Source organism: Pygocentrus nattereri, chromosome 16, assembly GCF_015220715.1.
Source record: "Pygocentrus nattereri isolate fPygNat1 chromosome 16, fPygNat1.pri, whole genome shotgun sequence".
NCBI lineage: Eukaryota > Metazoa > Chordata > Actinopteri > Characiformes > Serrasalmidae > Pygocentrus > Pygocentrus nattereri.
Window position 1 is genome coordinate 8,294,528 of NC_051226.1, and position 18,429 is coordinate 8,312,956.

Here is an 18,429-nt window from a genome sequence, read left to right on the forward strand (position 1 = left end):
AAAAATGAATAACTTAAACTTAATTGCCAGTTTATCTTGAAACAGAACAAAAAAGAAAGGTTTCTGATTTTTGTACAGTACTGTATAAAAGGCTGTATAAAGTAACAGTATAGAGTGAAAGCCTGGCTGTGAAATAAATTCAATTTTGTAGGCAAATGTGCGACAAAAAAAGATTTATTGTGCATATAGTTTACACAAAAAGCTCTCTACAGAGTAACTAATGTGTTTACTTTTTCTGTTGTCAAAACAGCAGGGAATGTTTAACACAACTAAAATATTACATGAGAACACTACATATTAGTAGAAGACAGTAATAAATAGGTCAAAGAAATCGAAAACAAGATTTTCTGTTGGTCCTTAAAACTTTGGACAAAGCAAAAAGCAAGCAACATGAAATGCTCCAGCGACTATTAAACTGACTCTGAGGTAACTGCCAACAGAGAGATGCATTCAAAGCCTATCATTGCACGTTGCCCCAGAGGGTCTTGAGAGCACTCTCCATAAACCTTTGTTTATCTGGCAGGAAGAGACTGCATAATATAATACCTCTATTATGGGTTCATTTAGAGCATTACAGAGTGACTGATCCATTGATGTACCATCCAAGTAACTTTTATCTCCATTTATCTCAAATTATCCATCAATCCGGTTCATTGACAAGAACGCAGCTTCTTTCTCCTGGCCTTGTCAAATGACAGTTGTTCATAACACACATAACATTCCACCATAGGAATTACACCTGAGTGCTAACCTCACTCAAACTGCAGACCACCCCTGCAAAGATTGATGGCAAAGATTCCATGATGACACTGTTTTATTTTAAAGTACATCGATGCCCACTTTCCTGCCACCACAACAACTTGCAGCTGCTGACCTGCTTTTTATCCAGCAAGGCAGTTGTCTCTTGAAAGGAAGAGAACGCAACAGTGCATTTAACAGCAAAGGCTTGCTGACATGTCACATCCTCCAGGTCCATTTAAAGTCCACTTTCACCCGCATTCCTCAGAGGAACACCTCGGTCCTTCACGCCTTAAGGTTCATTTATCAGTCAGGCTGTCATCCTGTCCAGCAGGAGGAAAACCCTGCAGTCCTGCTTCACAGCACTGGAAACAAATGAATACACACATCTGGGTTGTTAGCACTGTGTGGGGTTGCTAGAATGATAACAGTGGTCATTTTGAGTGGCACAGAGTGGCAAAGTACGCTGAATGAATGACTGACACATAATAAACCTCACATTCGGCACAATTTGTTTTGCATGCTGAGAATGATCATTTGCTGCTCAGCGCTGTTTTATAATAAGCATTAGGGGTGGGCGATATAGCAAATAGGATGGTATTTAATTTAAGATAAAAACCCCCAGAAGAGCCTTATTTTCAACCCCCTGTTCAAAAAAACAAAATACAAAGATTTTTATTTAATGTTTTACATATTGCTCTGCACTCAATCCAACTACACAGGACTAAATATGTTGTCTTTGCAATGAAATGTGCAGTTGTGTAGGAGTCTTCTGCCTATCGTTAAAGAGCCTGGTGCATTTTGCCCCAGGAACTGCCTACTTTGACAGGAGGTGAGCAGGTGAGCAATCGTGGCCACTAGTTGCCCGGCGTGTACTGCACTACCGGATCTAGTCCGTCGCTTTTTTTGCTGATTGACCCTGCCGAATTCGTGTCAGCGGTGGAAAGTGAGACAGGGGGAAGAAGGACAGAACCAAAGAAAAAAAAGCCACACAAGAAAACCACACTCTCAACAGAACACACACAGAGAACAGGCTCATTTTTGGACATTTGAACTATTTTTGCTACCTGAGTGTCCAAACATTCAGGTGAATAATCTGTAATTACTGTATTCCCAATGGGAAAAACTAAAAAATAATAATACTGGAATGAATAACTATAGATGCTCAAGAGCTCTGAAGTTGCTCTGACAAGAGACTGAGGTGGGAATAATAGGAAACTCATTCCATGGACCTTTTTTTACTTTTTGTCATATAATTATGAACATGCAACCATTTAAATCCACTGTTTGTTATTCAAACATTCAATATTTTTTTTTCACCCATCCAATGCTGATAACCACACTTCACTTTCACACTTAAGTTTTATTTAAATGTGGACATTTGAAGCTTGTAAGACATTCAAACAGCATTTTCTTTACTGTGAATGCTACAGTTATACAGTAATGCTGCAGTAATATAATATAATATATATATATATATATATATATATAGCCTGGTTCAACAGAACAGTAAATGGCCTTTCCAGAAAGCGAACAGCAGATTTAAGAAATTACTGTACATAATTAATATACAATACAGTTAATTGTCTGCTACAGAGCAGCCTGTTCAATCACATTAGAGGTTATTCATTTTCACTCAAACTAACACCCAACACCTCTCTTCCCCTCGCAAAGACACAGGATGTTTCACTGCGGATATCACACCTACTCATTTATATTAATGAACCACTGTTACACTGAATGGCTGTGTGCAAGAGGCTGCCAAGTCATTTTAGTTCATCATAAAGTAAACAAACTCAGGCACTGTGTAAATAATTCAACCTAAAACAAGCTTCGCTTAGATTTCCATCTTCAGGCATGGAAGTCCCTGATGTGATAAGCACCATTCACATCATCAACACTATCTATGAGCTTCTTGTTTCTTTCGTTTAAGCACTGAATTTGTTTACTTGTATAATTTTTCATGCTTTCAGTAGTTACATCTGCTAGTTTTGTGATTTGCTCGAGGGCACAGCTGTATGGGAAGTAGATAGAAGGAATACAGAATAGGTCAAATAAGGCTTATCAAAAAGACGCCAGACGTTGCTTCAGTCGGGAATGTACTATTTTTCAAAATAACTGACATCTTGATCCCATCAAGTGATGTGGCTTTTTTCTTCTAAGACCACATTCCACTCAAGAAAAGGTTACTTTGACCAAGGGGATATTTCAGCGTGCCTAAATCATTTTGTATGTAGGTTAAAAGTGATTTTAAGCACATCTATTTGAGCCAATTTGCTAAGGCTGAGGTGAAAAGGTGAGTCAGTTCTGTTGTTTTATTCATGCTGAGACATCAGAGAAAGAACTGGCACACGGTACTACTGAGGTGGCCAGATGTACAATGTAATTTGACTTTCAGTAGACAGTCTGGGTGTGAGTTAAACAATGCCTACCACAGTAGACATGCTTTATGGCTGTTGACTTTATGCACACGTTCCCTTTTAAAGCAACCCACAGTGACTTGCTGCTTTTGATACAACTCAGTAAGGATCACTGGGTCTCAACTAAGCTTAAGAGAAGCCAGGGATTCAGCCCAGTAAACACACTGGAACACATGAAGTTGTACATTAAAGATTCCACATTCAATTTTTATAATTGGATCAATAACTGTTTTTGTTTCATTCCTTGATCAGTCAGAGGTTAATCCTACTACTTTACTCCAGATAATCAGATCCTGAGCAGGTCATTCACAACGCACAGGTCAAGTGAGCTGCATATGGTAAACAATTCTGACCGGACCTAAAGGGTTTAAGGGATCCTGAAGATACTCACTTTATACCTCATTTGTGTCAGACGTGTCTGCAGGGGCAGATGAAGCTTCATTTGTGTTCAGTGTATGAAGCGCATGAAGTGTTTCTACCTCGTCCATTTTCTCCTTTTTTCTTCTCCTTTTTCGACATAATTTCAGCCTACTTCTGGGAAGAAGACACAAATATTAGGCTTCATTCATGTGTTAGCGTACACACACCGTTGTATGCAAAATCTGTGTGTCTCTGGTCAAATTACACGTTTTTGATTTTCTCAGTGAAAATACATTTCACAATGGAACACACTTCAAATTTTTATTCACAATTTTTGTTTATTTTCTGAAATTAACATATTAGGAAAAAAAACATAAAATGTGGCCTATGCAAAAGTTATGCTATATGTCAAATGTAGTATATGTTGTATTTTTTTCACTATGTCAAACTTAGCAAATAAATAGAAAATGTGGAGCAAGATTTTTAGAAACATTTTTCATCTTGTTCTCTGTAGAGCATTTTTACAAGGTATGTTCACATAAAAAAATCAGTAAATCAAGTAATTTGCCAGGGGGGCGGGGTCAAACTTTTGCATACAACTTCAATGGGGTGGGCAAAATATACGATTATTCAAGATACACAAAATGCATCACAACATTTAGCTTTTCCGATGTCTGATTACGTGGGACAGACCAAAATAACCAGTGGTCCCACATTTAAAACATATTATCATAAGCTATGCATTTTTCAGTATTTCACTAAAGTGGACTTTTGTAATCAAACATGCAGTTTTCCAGCTTTCTTTAAGCACAAAAGCATATTGTAACATCATGTGACATCAGTTATCACATTTTTTTTTTATAATTGTTGTTGTTGTTATTTTATTTATAATTATTAATATTGTTTATTACCATTATCGTCATACTGTCCACCTCTAACACATAATGTATTAAGACTAAAGCTTAAACAATAAGAACAGCATCCAATTTCCACTTGACATTTAAGGCCCCTGAACACATAAAGCTCATTCTCATTGTCCGGTCAAGGGATCGGCCTGCTTTTAGGTCCAACCACTGCACCTGGATGTGTGATCAATATGACACTCCAGCAGAACATTTAGATTTAAAAAAAGTAAAGACACATTATGATCTTAGAATGTTATCAGTATTGACAAATATCTGTATTAAAAAAACATTGGCATTGGACAGATGTTTACATCTGACAACTATCTCAAATAATTATTTGATGAGGTATTTATGTTATTCTAGAAGAGTACAACATTTAGACGATGCTGGGATACTGTGACAAACAATCTGCATATTTTTCATTTTAATGTGTTTGTAACCCTATAGAAATACATGTTATACTTCTCTGTAATGCTAATCCAGGTGTATCTGGACCTTATTTCTACGCTTTGTAAACATGTATGTATTAGCATCTATGTTGAGCAGAGATTTTAAGGAAAATATTGGCTAAATATTGGCAGCCCACAATTACCATATCAGTGCATCCCTAGTTAAAACCACATATTTCAACAGCACAACCTGCTGAATACAGAGAGCTCAGATAGAATTTCTTCACAACCCTAAGAAATGTCTCATAAACAGCACACTGCAATCTGATTACATTCCACTCGTTGGTGCCCACGCCTTTTAATCACACTGGAATGCGGATATTTGGATGCAGGGGAGTTTTATTGTAAGTAGAGGAGCCCTTACAAAATTAAATTGCGATCATAAATATGAGACGCATAGTAAACATATCAGAACTAGATCATATTACAGTCATATTACACTCTACATACTAAAAAGGATGTTGTCTGTCACTTACTGTGTACAGATGCATATGAAGACAATGACTAGAAGCAGAAAGACCAGTCCAGCTATAACACCAGCAATGACTATCTGCTTCTGACCTCCCACCAGCAAGTCAAGGTCTAAATATTCACATCTTGAACCAATATATCCTTTTTCACATCTGTGTAAAAAAACAGAGATTAGGAGAGGTAGGCGATGAAACGGAGAATGGTGAAAAAGCACACTGTTTATTTATTTTATTTAATTTAACACCATTTTCTTTGCAGTGTATCCTGTACAATGTTGAGCTGCAGCACTTACAGTTTTTTTTCTATTTAAATGCTGGAACATTGAGGTGTTAACAACAAAATATATTGCTTATGGATATCGCTAGATGTGAGTTTTTGGTCATATTTGTGCAAATTATGCTATTTTTATTTGTTGTGAGTACAGCGTACAACTTTTCTTTGGGGTTTGTATTTTTACTATGAACTTAAAATCATACAAAACAAAAGATGAATTCCCGACTTCCAAATTAAGCAGCGTGACGGTCAAAAGACTGTGATGCTCCTAGGCTCGAGGCTTCTACCCTCTTCTATGCGTCGTCACCCTTTCTTACTAAACTCAGTGGCCAATCAGATTACATCATATTAAAGCAATTACATTGCTAAATTCTTATATTGCCCAAATGCAAAAACTGCAAATATTAATGAAGAATTAAATCCAAATTTACAATATACGTTTTCACTTAAAAATACAAAAAGTAAATGGCTCTATTATTGTTTTTATGCAATTTTTTCCCAATCGTCTCCAATTCCACCCACTTATTAGGACTCCCCCAATCACACGATACTACCAATGCTAGGAGGGTGAAGGCTAACACAGGCTTCCTGTATCCTGTAACACCTGCGAAGCGCCACTACATATTTCCGAACTGCTGCTCACGCAACATCATTGGACAGCTAAACCGCTCGAAGGAAAGCGCCAGCTGCCAGATCTGTTACATCAGCTAACAAGACGAAGAAATATATTCTTGTATTGGTTTCATTTTTGTTTATTTTGTTTATTTATTTTTTTTTTTTTCAAAAATAATTGACATTTGCAGGTCTGGTAAAACTAAAAGTTCACCTGGCTACTGACTGATATCATTTTTATAGATGTTCTGTGAAAATACAGGGAATTACTGTATTTAATTATGGCTTATCACTGTGTACAGGAGAACACAGCTACATCACAGCAATCATGTGGTCCAGGTGACTGTGAAGTTACAGTATGAAGTTGCTATTTTACTGTTAAATATTGTTCATTTGGTTCAGTAAATTACTGTGAAAGTAATACTTCCACATTTAAGTAAAACTAGTAGCCAGTAGTTTACTGCAATTTTACAGTGATCCTTTTTAACACGGCATATTATTATAACATAAAGAACAGGTCATCTTCTATTATAAAGACAAGCATTATAAACCAGATAAACCAGATTTAAAAGATTATAGCTATATCTGACCAGCACATCTGAGGGAATTAAACCTATAGTCAAATAAAAGTATTGTTAGTAGAAGTAAAAGTAACCTGATGAAGAAAACTTGAGTAGGAAAGTATTAGGTCAAAAAAACTACCCAAGTATTAAGTTCCCTGTAGAACCTCAGTGGAATTTCTTAGTACATCCAGTTTACAGTAGCATAGGAACCTGATATTTCTCTCGTTTTGGTCTAAAATAAAATGCTAAAAGTTGAAAACAGGAGATGTGAGCGAAGCAGCTTATGTGCTCAACCAACATAACAAAATGAAATCCCCAAAAATCTTGCTTTATTTAAACAGTGTCTACCAAAAAAAACAACCTGAGCAGAAGAACAAACATGTAACATCAAAAAATAACAATTTGCTGTAGAACTGTTGTGGAACTTCTTAGTACATCCAGCATAAGAACTAGGGGTATCTCGATACCACTTCCTGTCCAATACCGATATCTCAACCTTGAGTATCTGCCGATACTGATATCAATCTAATACCATCCTTTTCTCTCTCTTAAACACCTGAACTGTTAATAGTACATTTGTCTGGATATACTTTGCTTAAGCCAGCCATCTAAATAACATCATGCTCAAACTGTGAAACAAATATTTTACTCCCCTAATGGAAGTAATACATAGTCCCCAGCATGACTTAGTAATACAGTACTGTTGTTTATTTTTATCTAAACTACAGAACACATACAGAACTTTTAAAGGCATTTTTCATTGGTCCGCACCATTCAAACATTCCAAATAAAACTGCTTGTGTGAACGATGAGTGCAGCCTACAGCAAACAAGTTGCAATGACACATGCTGCTCTCCTGTCTTGTGACTAGGGCTGTCAAAATTGGCCAAAAATGATAAACACATAGGTTTAAAGCATTTGAATATCTATTTTTTGCGTAATATGTCCATAAGAGGGCAAACCAATACAATAAAACTGTTGGAGCCGCTGCTGAAATTCACATTCTCATTCACAAATCACGTCGCCAGGCGTGCGCAAATGCACTGAGAAGAAATCAGCACCAAACAGCACTGCAGCTACAGAAAGTTAAAAAGAAAGGTTCGTGGAAGGTGTGAAACTTCGGCTTTGCTGCTGACTGGATTACGACTTTTTCATTGCGCTGTCCATTGTTTCAGCCCTGCGTATGTGGGTACCCATGACCATGCTTTACCAGAGGAAATGTGAATTTGAGGAGGAACTGAACTGGATGTGTTTGGGTGCATATTTTTCAGATGTGCCCTCAGGCTGCTAGAATGGTAAGCAAACTGTAGCTTGCATAGCTCTCTCTCTGTGGCCAGTCATGTGAACTCTCTGACCTTGTTACCACATGGCTGTTGAATCACTCGATCAATTCAGCTGGACCAACATTTCATTTTACATCATAAAAGTGATGTTGTGTGACTCCTGTCCATCACGCAGTGCATTCAGTGCAATAGTGCTGTTTTTTTTTTTGTTTGTTTGTTTTTTTACAATCGTATAAGTTTTCACCATCGAATGTCTGTTTTTGTTGTTTTTTTTGATGATATAATTAAATTCAGAAAATTCATTGACAGCCCTAGTTGTAACACATCTTGCTCAGTTTAGTTAAGAATTTACCTGATAGTTAAGGCCAATTAATCATATCACATTATGCCTTTTTTTCTTCCGATATCTAATCCAGTGATTTCGGCCAGTATCGGACTGATACTGATGCTGAGTATCGGATCGGCACACCCATACTAGGAACTACACTTGTTAGATCTTTTTATTCTGAACTATAATGCTAGACCTCAATAATTATGTGAACAACAGTAATCTTGCCTAGGTGCCGAACCAACAGAACAAAATGAAATAAAACACCAAACAGGAACCAAGAACTAAATATGAAGGGCTAAAATGGAACCAAGTAAAAAGTAGATGACTTTCCTCACAACTCTATTTGAGTACAAGTAAATGTGTTATCATTTTGAAATACTGAAGAGAGTAACTTTGGTAGAACTGAATAAATGTAACTAGCTACTATCTGCCAACATTTTGCTCCTGTGGCTCCTATATTTCAAGTGACACACTGCAACTAAAGCCTGACCTGTTGCTTGAAAGGCTTCAGACAGATCAAAGTCTCACCTGCAGGCAGGACTGTTCTGCTCCTGCACAAAGTGGCAGGTTCCATGGATACAGTAATGTGTATACTCTTGAGGACACTTGGAAAAGTGGCCACTCCATCTGTGGTCATCCTTTGCATCTATTCAGAAAGCAGCGATTAAAACACTGACACAAAAGCAGTTGTCCATGTATATGAATGCAGTACTAAAATCCACTGCATGTATTTGAATGCAGTGCTAAAAGCCTTCCATTTTCCTTTCCCCTCATTTTTTGTCCTGAAGAGACATGTTGGCGAGACAAAGATAATCAGATCTTTGATGGAGCCAAATAAAAAGGCAGCCTTGCACACATTTTCCACTCTGCACAGATAATAAGGAAGAAAAGATAAACAAAGGACTAAAATGAAAGTAAAACCTTTTTTCATATTTTTTTTATCCAGTGCCAAAATGGGCAGATCTATTTTGTGTGCTACTATGCAAAAGGGCAACCTTAGCCAAAGGGGTGAGGCAGCAAATTGGTTGCTGTTCAGCTGCCCCACGAAATGAAACCTGAGCACCCGACTCCTTCCGATTTACTTACAAGATGAATGGAGTTGGGTCTGGTTACTACAGCCAAGCGCATGCAACATGATATTCTAGTTCAGTATCAGAGGATTACCTGTTATAGGGACGCTTTGAAGTATTATTAGTTGAGGATCCTTCACAAATCTAACCGCCCTTTGTGTTTAGGTCAACTATGAAACATCAGTAGGAACCATTATTTATAAAGACAATGCCTTCTACGGTTAACTATGCATGGCTACAACTTCTACACTACGGTACTCAGACTTGTAGCGTGATGAGTTTTCCTCGTTGGTTCTTCGTTTTAAATTAAAGACAGACAGAAAATGGGACTCATGACAACCGTGCAAGACCTGATCGACCACCAGAACTGTCACCATCAGATAAACAGAGCAGGAAAACTTAAAGCTTTCATCTCTGAAACACAGGAGAAAATCACACTCTTGCTTCAGACCTGAAAGCATCTAAAGTGCCATCCTTCCACTGTGAGAAGACACTCAACACTATGAGTCTGAAAGGATGCGTAGCTGTCAAGAAGCTCTCACTGAGAACAGGAAATGTGCACAAGAACAGCTGAATATATGTTCAGATATATGTTTATATATATCAAAATATATGTTTTCCTGACGCAGCAAAATCAACAACTTGTACTTAATGGCCATTTTCACTGGAATTAAAATAAAAAAGGCTGGGCTCTTGCACAGCCCTGCATTTAGAGCAGTGTGATAAGAAACAGTGAGGCTTACCTGATGCTGAAAAATGAACAGCTTGTACTTGTTGGCTATTTTGACTGGGCATTAAATAAATTAAAAAACGATCTTTGACTTTTACACAGTAACATATTAACTAAAGGGAAGTGGGAGAACAACCGTGTCAATGAGAGCCATGTAACACCACCTGGTTGAAACATGCCTTCATTAAGATTTAGGTCCCCTGTAAATGTGTCAGAGTAGGGCGCTGGTGCGGCTTCCAGCAGATTATAAAACAAAAATGTTTCACCTTTATCTTTTACGTTCCTTGTGAATATCTTCCTGGTGTGTTATAAACAGCTGGCAACTGGTATACACTGTTTCCATTCACAAGGTTGAGGCTGTTTTGCCTGAAACTCTTGGCAGGTAATTGGAAATGGATAAACAGGGCGGTGCATGTCTGTGTCATTTACCTGTGCAGTTGCTGCTGTTGTCATGGGACCTGCAGGACACGGTTTTATTTGCTGTATCTTTTGTGGCGTTCCATTCAGCCTGGGAGTATTTGCACAAGGCAAAAGCTGCAGGCAGAAAACAAACAAATCACAGGTGGCATAAAGCACACATGTGAAGACCAATCCACACAAATCCTCAAGCATTTGTTCTCCAGATATGGTAAAGGGACAAGACAAGGCCACATGTGTCCTGAATCTTAGACTAGGGGCCTAGTCGTAAAGCTTTATTGCAGCAAAAGATATCCAGAAAACATTCCGGTCTGTGGTTTAAAAAAAAGTATCAGTTTCAATGACGAAAGCTTTTAAGAATAATTACAGCATGCCAAACAGGCTCAGGGTGAAGGTTTCCATACTAGGTTACTACAAGGCATTCTCTTCCACTGCATTACACTCTCACAGCTAACCACTCCCTCTGTGCCATTCATGTGCAAGAACTAGCACAGACCTCCTAATGCATACAAAACAGCTTTGTAGCCAAAGTGCAGACCGTTCAAATGCCATTATACAGCACAGGGTACAGTAACAAGTCAAAGCAACACTTTTTTCTGACTTTCCTCTCTGAAAGTAGCTGAACCACTCTCACCTGTTAATAACCCCAGCATCAGTTTGAGAGTCTTGTCCATCTGTCATGTGTTGTGGCTCCAAATCAAGAGCTCATTCTCCAGGTCACCCTCAGACAATACACCGAGAGAAATCTCACCTCACCTGCTTCACACGTTGAGAATGTTTCATAAATTGGGTTTTACACCTCATTTGACGTAGTTATATCCACACCGCACGGCTGGGTTAACTTTCCTCAGCACGGTTGACCAACCCTCCCCTCAGCACGAGGGCACTTTCGGCTTGGTTTACCGAGCCGAGGGGGCGGGGGCTCTGCGTTCGCCACGCCCACCCCAAAAACCTCCTCCGTCACACAGTGCGGGCTGTAATGAGCTATTAATAACAGTAATAACAGCACCTGCGCCAAAGTAACCCCACTCAAACCCCTCTTACTCGGGCATATAGTGCGGGGGGCTGGTAGCTGAGGAAAGTCTGGTTCAGTTTTTCATCCAAAGTTTCTGAATATGACAAATTCCATTTGAACAAATAGAAAATGCTGTGGAAATTCAGTTTGTATAGGTAGAAACATCTGTAACAACACATTAAACAACACAAAAGACAATTAAAAACTCAATTAGCACATTTCCATCCATTAAATGTCTTGGAAAAAGCCATAAATTGACTCAAACAGTACGTGTTAAAATACATTTCCTAGTTGAATTTTGAACGGTAGAAATTTATTTTTACACTATTTCATGTTTTTTTAGTAGTAATAACTCTTTTCCTAATAGTTGTTTTAGCCCCCCTTTAAAGTAGTGGGGGTCCGGCTGCGGCCACGCACCCTCAGCCTGACCCGCACCGCCAGCCTGGTGATGACGTCAGTGCTGCTCTGCCACGACCGTGTTTTTGTCGGTTTTATGAGGAAAAACAGCGAAACACGAACTGCTGGGCAGCAAGAGCTACACTGGGTGAATATCAGCGTTGCCATGTCGACAAGAAGGTGATTAAATATAGAAACTTTCAAAATAAAAGCACGACGACCAGACGGGAATGTCGGCTTTATTCACAGAAAAACACGAAACGGCCGCCGCTAAAACGCATGAGCGCCGCGCTGAAGACGCCCAGAGCCGGCCATTAAAACTGCCATGCTGATTAAAACTGGGCTTGTGAGGGATTCCAGGAGGCCGTCGACGGAGTACAGATTACTTTAGCCGTCTCGTCAACGTCGTCACGACCTCCTAGAAAACCGTCAGACGTGCTCAGAGCTTTTTTAGGAATTACACTGCAGGGGGCGCTGCGGCGCCACAACAGCACGTCGTCCCAACGTAACGGATGGTTTTGCTTCCCGACGGGAATCAGTCCCAGAACCCCCGATTAAACGACCAGAATCCTTTACACTGTGATATCAACCCGTCAGGAAAACACAGACAACCAGCGACTACCGAAAACCACCAGGAACCAACAGACTTTTTAATGGGCTCTGTGGTCTTTTTCACCAGGAAGGTGCAGTAAATGTGGCTCTCTAGCCGAGTTATGGAGGGAACATGGATTTAGTGATGATGTCGCTGAGCAGCAGCAGCTGTAAGTCTCTGTGCTGCTGGGCCGCTTGTGGCAGAGTGCATGTGCACGTGACGTCACTGGGGCTGGGGCACGTGACGTCACTTTCTTAACAGCTTTAACTGACTACTAGTCTAAGTGAGTTTGACTTATTGGCCTTATGTGACAACCACAGTAATCACTGCAATTCACTATGAAGTCTAGGCCAAAGTGCTGTCCTATACTTATTAAATCAATGAACTCTTATGCTTCGCTTTGTCATTGTTTACATATGCGTACAGTAAAAGATAATCAATCCATAGAAAAACTGCTTGAAGACTATAATAGATTTAAGATTACAAAACCTTTGTGATTCCATTGTCTCAAGATCCCTGACATACAATGGAGACATTGTGTTCTCCAAATGGCTCTGACGTTTCAGTATTGAGTATGTACCTCTGTGGCCAGACGGCGCCTCTTAATGAAGCTGAGAGTCAGCTGAGAGCTGTGGTGCGCTGTGGATACACCAGCCGGTCAGAGCGTGTGTTTGTGTTCATTGGCCAGCAGGCCCGAAGCTTTCTCCCATGAGGCTGAGATGATGTGTGGCTGGCACAGCCTCCAAGAGCCTGCTCTGCCTCTCTGACACAAGCTAGGCATTATCAAGTGCCATGACAAACAACGAGCCCTTCAGCCTCGCCTATTTCCACCTTTGCACTAACAACAGAGGGGTTTTACTGCACTCATCTAAATGAAAACATCGCTGATGATCACATTAGTACATGGGAATAAAGAGCCATGCCAGTAGTCAAATCAAGATCTCCAGCTAGTTCAGTTTGTTAAAGATTCTCAAGAACCCTCATCCCAACACAAGCTGAGGACTGAATATTGTCTTAAATGTAAGTAACATTACAAATGTAACCACTAAACTGACCATCAGGTTTAGAAGGCCAGGATATAAATTCATTTTAATAAAAAACAAGAACAAATCATTCACATAAACTGCATAAATAGCAAATTATGGAATGTCATTCCCACAAATTCTTGCCACCTAAAGTGACGAGGTTGATTTAATGCTGGTAACATGTAAACAATGCATATTCAACTTATGCATGCCAATCAAGAACATTGATTGGTATTAATAATTTTGTAACTATAATAATAAACTAATAATGAATTTGCTCTTCTGGATCATAAACATTCCAAATGGGTTGTGAAATGTAAAAACATTTACTCCAGAGAAAAACAGAAGTCTAAAGCAGTGTTTCTCAACCCTGGTCCTGCAGGCCCACTCTCCTGCTTAATCTAGTGCTTCTCCTGCTTTAACACACCCACTTCAACCTAATAATGGGCTGTAGCTGATTAGTTGGATCAGGTGTGTTGAGAGCATTGAAAAGTACTAGACACTGCAGAGCTGTGGGCCCCCAGGACCTGCGTTGGGAAACACTGGGCTAAAGTATGGAAATATCACCACCTTGTGGACAAGACAACTAGATTCAAGTAAACTAAAGGCGGAACAACAGTCATGTAAACTCATTCACTTCATCCGGAAAACGGAAGCTAACTTTATTGCTTTGTTTCTGGTCCTTTTATTTGCTATGGACAGGTTATAAAGCATTTTTAAGGGAAAATCAGCTTCAGCAAACTGCTGCTGTCTCTTCCCCAGTTTCATTCACTGTTACTCTTCGTTCTCATGTTACATGTTCTGACCATTTTATTAAGACTCCTAGGCCTCTAAACTGACCTGACAGTTGGCTGCTTCAGATGGTGCCTTGTAATTACTTTACTAGAATAGCTGACCTCTAGGGCCTGATTCACATTTTGTGGGTTATTTTTAGACAATGTTAACTTGCTAACCACGCTCTGGAATGAATGCTTAATGGCCCATCTGTTTATAGAGCATTGTACATGTGTAAAGTCAGCTGTGTTAAATAAACATTTACAGTATTAAATAGTTCTGAAATGTTCATTATATATATGTATTTGGGCCAACCTCATATGAATATGTATTGCGTGTGTTAATTTCCCAATGATGATTTTGTTATATGTTACCTGAAACTTTTCTTATTGTTGTTGTTTTTCTTTAACTATTAGTATTACATTAACGAGTTCATTGCAGAGTTAAACCAGGCAGCTCAACTTCACAGTCACACTTTGTTGAAGCATTTATTTAAACATTTTGTCTGAGAGAGCCAAAGTGCAATGTTTGTGGTAGACTGAAGGTCTAAAATGCAAAATAAATTATGTAGGTTTCGAATACACACACACACACACACACACACACACACACACACACACCCACACACACACACCCACACACACACCCATAGTCTAAGCCGCTTCTCCCTCAGGGTCGCGGGGGGTTTCAAATAGAGTTCTTAAAAGTGTATTTCATGACATTAAGCTTGATTTTGTTACTAGAATAATTAAATAATTAAAATGAAAATATCAATTTAACTAAAAGGGCAAAATTCATAAACAAACCCTAAGTTGGTGTGACAAAGCAATTGCTATGGTATCCCAGGTGGTTGCTAAAATGTTGCTGTTATCCCAGGTGGTTGCCAAGATTCTTTGTGGCCATTGCCATGGAATCCCAGGCGGCTGCCTAGAATAAGGAAATGAAGAACAGTAAGTTGGCTTTGTGTTTTGTGAAATAGTACAATAACTCTTTGTAAGTTTGTCTGAAGGCATGTGGTTAGGGTAACTTTTTGGCAAGCAAAATCAAATTTACATTTACAGTTACAGCATTTAGCAGACGCTCTTATCCAGAGCGACTTACAAGAAGTGCTTTGTCAATCTAGAGAAAGTATCTTAGCTAGTTACCAATAGCTTAGAGAAAAAGACGGTCCTGGGCTCAGATACTGCTAGAAACAAGATGTCACTGCGGACCCCAAGAGAAAAAGAACCAGAGTTGAACACAGAACTGTGCCATTCAATGCAATACAATAACAATAAGATACAATACAATAAACTACAATACACAGTACAATACAATAAAATATATTACATAAGTGCAGCTTATAATAGCTTATAAATCAAATGTTCTCACAGCTCACTGGCCTCTTTTTTGGGCAGCTCTGATTCAAACTCTACACAAAACTTTTTTGGAATAGACAACACATTTGAATACAATGACAAACAGAAGTATCTTTCTTATCAAAGTATTCACAAATATTGGCTTTCATTTAAACTTACAAATGTTTCAGTTTTAAAATATTTTCACTTCTTTTTCTTTGTTACTTATCAGGTTTAAATAAGGAGCAAATGCTTTTAAAAATGTTCGGATCATCAAGAACACTAAATTGGCCTCTGGAGGATTTGGGCCTTGCTTGACAGCTTGTCCATGTAAGGACTATTTTGGCCTAATTGGTGGTCCCTGTCGGACCAGACCTATCCCTACTGAGGGGTGCTTCATGCCGGTCAGCGGCTCTGAGCCTCTCCCTCTCACTGACAGCTGTTGTATATAAGCTGAGACTTTCCACCCAATTAGACACACATTCGGATAGCAGCATCAGTGCGTGTGGAAAATGGTGAGTTTTTTTTTTCCCGAAGATTTTCCATTTTGTTATGGAGCTGATATGAACTAAGAACCATCTGATGCTGCCCAATTGATTAACTGAAGGATCATTGATATAATATCTCAATGTTATCTAGTTATAATACATCGTAGATAAGTCTTATCTGGATAACAATTTAAGTTGCATTATTTTTCATTTGCATACTAAGTTTGCTTCGTGTTGGCATTTCTGTTTCTAGCACAGGTTAGTCTGCCACTGAGCAGAAGTCTTTTAGCTCCAGGGAAAGCCATATTTTCTTTCTAAGCAGATTCATCTTGCTCTTGTGGGCACACAGTATACATGTACAAAGTATATTCTGTGAATGAGTTTCAAATGGCTGATGTATTTTGCCGTAATCCCTTGCCCTTTCAATGTAATTGTGTGAGGATGTGGTTCCTCCCACCCACACAGCTTTAACAAAACTATGTGTTTCTCCACAGTCTCTCTGTTGAGTCAGAGAAACTTACAGAGTGAAAGCTAACAACCAAGCGAAAGCTAACTAGTATGCATAACAGAGCAACAGGACAGAAGAATGTAAATCAAGCATTCTCATTGGCATTCTAGGAGAATGTCCAGACAGCTTTCTCATAGGTCTATTGAGCATTAAGTTTTTTATCATCATTTCTAGTTTGTTTATTTCATCCGAACTATACTGGAAGTCTAACACAACACACAATACCAACAGCAGGCAAATATGTTCTAATATTGTACTTCTTTAATGCTAAATACTGCATCCTAAAGATGCAGAAGATAGAGTCACATAAATGGCTGGAGTACTGAATGAATTTTATAGTAATATCACCACTTGAAACTTCCTTTCAGGCCAGCAGGAAGACCAAGAAGAAGGAGGGAGGTGCCAAGCGTGCCCAGCGGGCCTCCTCCAACGTGTTCTCCATGTTTGAGCAGACTCAAATCCAGGAATTCAAAGAGGTAAGGAACGATCTGATAAGAGGAAGCTCACAAATGAACCTCAGCATCTAATATTAGCACATTTTTTTCGAGACAGGCGTTTACACTCATCGACCAAAACAGAGATGGCTTCATCGACAAGGAGGACCTTAAGGACACATATGCGTCTCTTGGTTAGTGCCGCCTGCTTTTAAATGAATTTCTAGGATTAAATGTTTATTTCAGGGGCTGCTTGAGAAATTCCTTGCCATCCACAGGTAAACTGAATGTTAAAGACAATGAACTGGAAGACATGCTTAAGGAAGCCAGTGGCCCCATCAACTTCACCATGTTCCTTAATCTGTTTGGAGAAAAACTGCATGGTAAGTTAAAATCATTGTGGATGCAAATGAAAAGACTAAAATTTCTATTGTAATGCATGGCACATTGTGAAAGGTGGTGCACTGTAATGCATTGCAATATGTAACATTCTTTATGCACATATTTATGAGCATATCTATTCAGCACTTTATTGAACACGGTCTTATAGAACCACCAAAAGCAAGGGGTATTTAACATGTCTCTAAATTTAGGCACTGACCCTGAAGACACTATACTTAACGCCTTTAAGATGTTGGATCCTGAGGCAAAGGGCTACATACACACAGCTGAGTAAGTGCATATTCCTGCTTAATACCTCACATGAGAGAATTTGACAGCTACTCAAATTGTGAAATCCAGATTTCAATTATGTAAACGCTTAAATTCCAGATTACAACACATCCTAATGACGCAAGCCAACAAGTTTAGTGCAGAGGAGGTGAGAAATCTTAAATATAACCCCGTCCTTACTGCGATGCTTAGAAACCTGCTTTATGTTTGTTTCACTTTGTGGTTTAATCATAGGTACGTCAGATGTTTCATTCCTCGAACATTGACTCAGCAGGCAACCTGGACTACAAATCCCTTTGTTACATAATCACCCACGGCGAAGAACAGGAGGAATGAGGAAACTGCTGGGGGAAAGCTGCATATCACTGTCGCTACTCTCGGCTCATGGGGCTAATAAAAGCGAGCTGTGCCACACTTTTCATTTTCTTACTTGGAATGAAAATGTCTGTCTTAAACAAAGAAACAAGTACATGTTTTTTATTTTTATTCTCTAAAACGCTATGAAACCTCATGAAGAGAGTGATAAACATATCTAGAAATGAAGGAAAGAACTGATACCAGAACCA

At 39.0% G+C, this 18,429-nt stretch overlaps 2 protein-coding genes across 6 annotated transcripts; one reads left to right on the forward strand and one right to left on the reverse strand.

The window, feature by feature from the left end:
• Positions 1-158: 158 nt before the first annotated feature.
• btc (betacellulin, epidermal growth factor family member) lies at positions 159-11,495 on the reverse strand. 4 transcript variants are annotated; one of them, XM_017714002.2, is made up of 6 exons: positions 11,257-11,495; positions 10,635-10,739; positions 8,934-9,051; positions 5,349-5,495; positions 3,557-3,689; positions 159-1,103 (listed from the first exon to the last, which is right to left on the reverse strand). In XM_017714002.2, the coding sequence occupies exons 1-6, from the start codon at positions 11,294-11,296 to the stop codon at positions 1,038-1,040; spliced, it is 609 nt and encodes a 202-aa protein (XP_017569491.1). In that variant the 5' UTR covers positions 11,297-11,495; the 3' UTR covers positions 159-1,037. The 4 variants fall into 4 exon arrangements, with proteins under 4 accessions (XP_017569491.1, XP_037401660.1, XP_017569486.1 ...); XM_037545763.1 differs by having other exon boundaries at positions 3,550-3,689; XM_017713997.2 differs by having other exon boundaries at positions 3,557-3,692.
• Positions 11,496-13,405: 1,910 nt separating this feature from the next.
• On the forward strand, positions 13,406-18,268 carry LOC108436717 (myosin light chain 5-like). 2 transcript variants are annotated; one of them, XM_017713379.2, is made up of 7 exons: positions 13,406-13,645; positions 17,126-17,233; positions 17,310-17,385; positions 17,470-17,574; positions 17,785-17,863; positions 17,963-18,011; positions 18,098-18,268. In XM_017713379.2, the coding sequence occupies exons 2-7, from the start codon at positions 17,198-17,200 to the stop codon at positions 18,197-18,199; spliced, it is 447 nt and encodes a 148-aa protein (XP_017568868.1). In that variant the 5' UTR covers positions 13,406-13,645; positions 17,126-17,197; the 3' UTR covers positions 18,200-18,268. The 2 variants fall into 2 exon arrangements, with proteins under 2 accessions (XP_017568868.1, XP_017568877.1); XM_017713388.2 differs by lacking the exon at positions 13,406-13,645 and adding an exon at positions 15,315-15,374.
• Positions 18,269-18,429: the final 161 nt, after the last annotated feature.

Coding starts and splice junctions, on each gene's coding strand:
- btc (XM_017713997.2), bottom strand. CDS start 11,296: ATGGACAAGACTCTCAAACTGATGCTGGGGTTATTAACAG. Junction 10,740..11,256: donor GATGCTGGGGTTATTAACAG/GTGAGAGTGGTT, acceptor TTCTGCCTGCAG/CTTTTGCCTTGTGCAAATAC. Junction 1,104..3,556: donor ACACGTCTGACACAAATGAG/GTATAAAGTGAG, acceptor ATTTGTTTCCAG/TGCTGTGAAGCAGGACTGCA.
- LOC108436717 (XM_017713379.2), top strand. CDS start 17,198: ATGTTTGAGCAGACTCAAATCCAGGAATTCAAAGAG. Junction 17,234..17,309: donor AAATCCAGGAATTCAAAGAG/GTAAGGAACGAT, acceptor TTTTCGAGACAG/GCGTTTACACTCATCGACCA. Junction 17,864..17,962: donor GGCTACATACACACAGCTGA/GTAAGTGCATAT, acceptor CTTAAATTCCAG/ATTACAACACATCCTAATGA.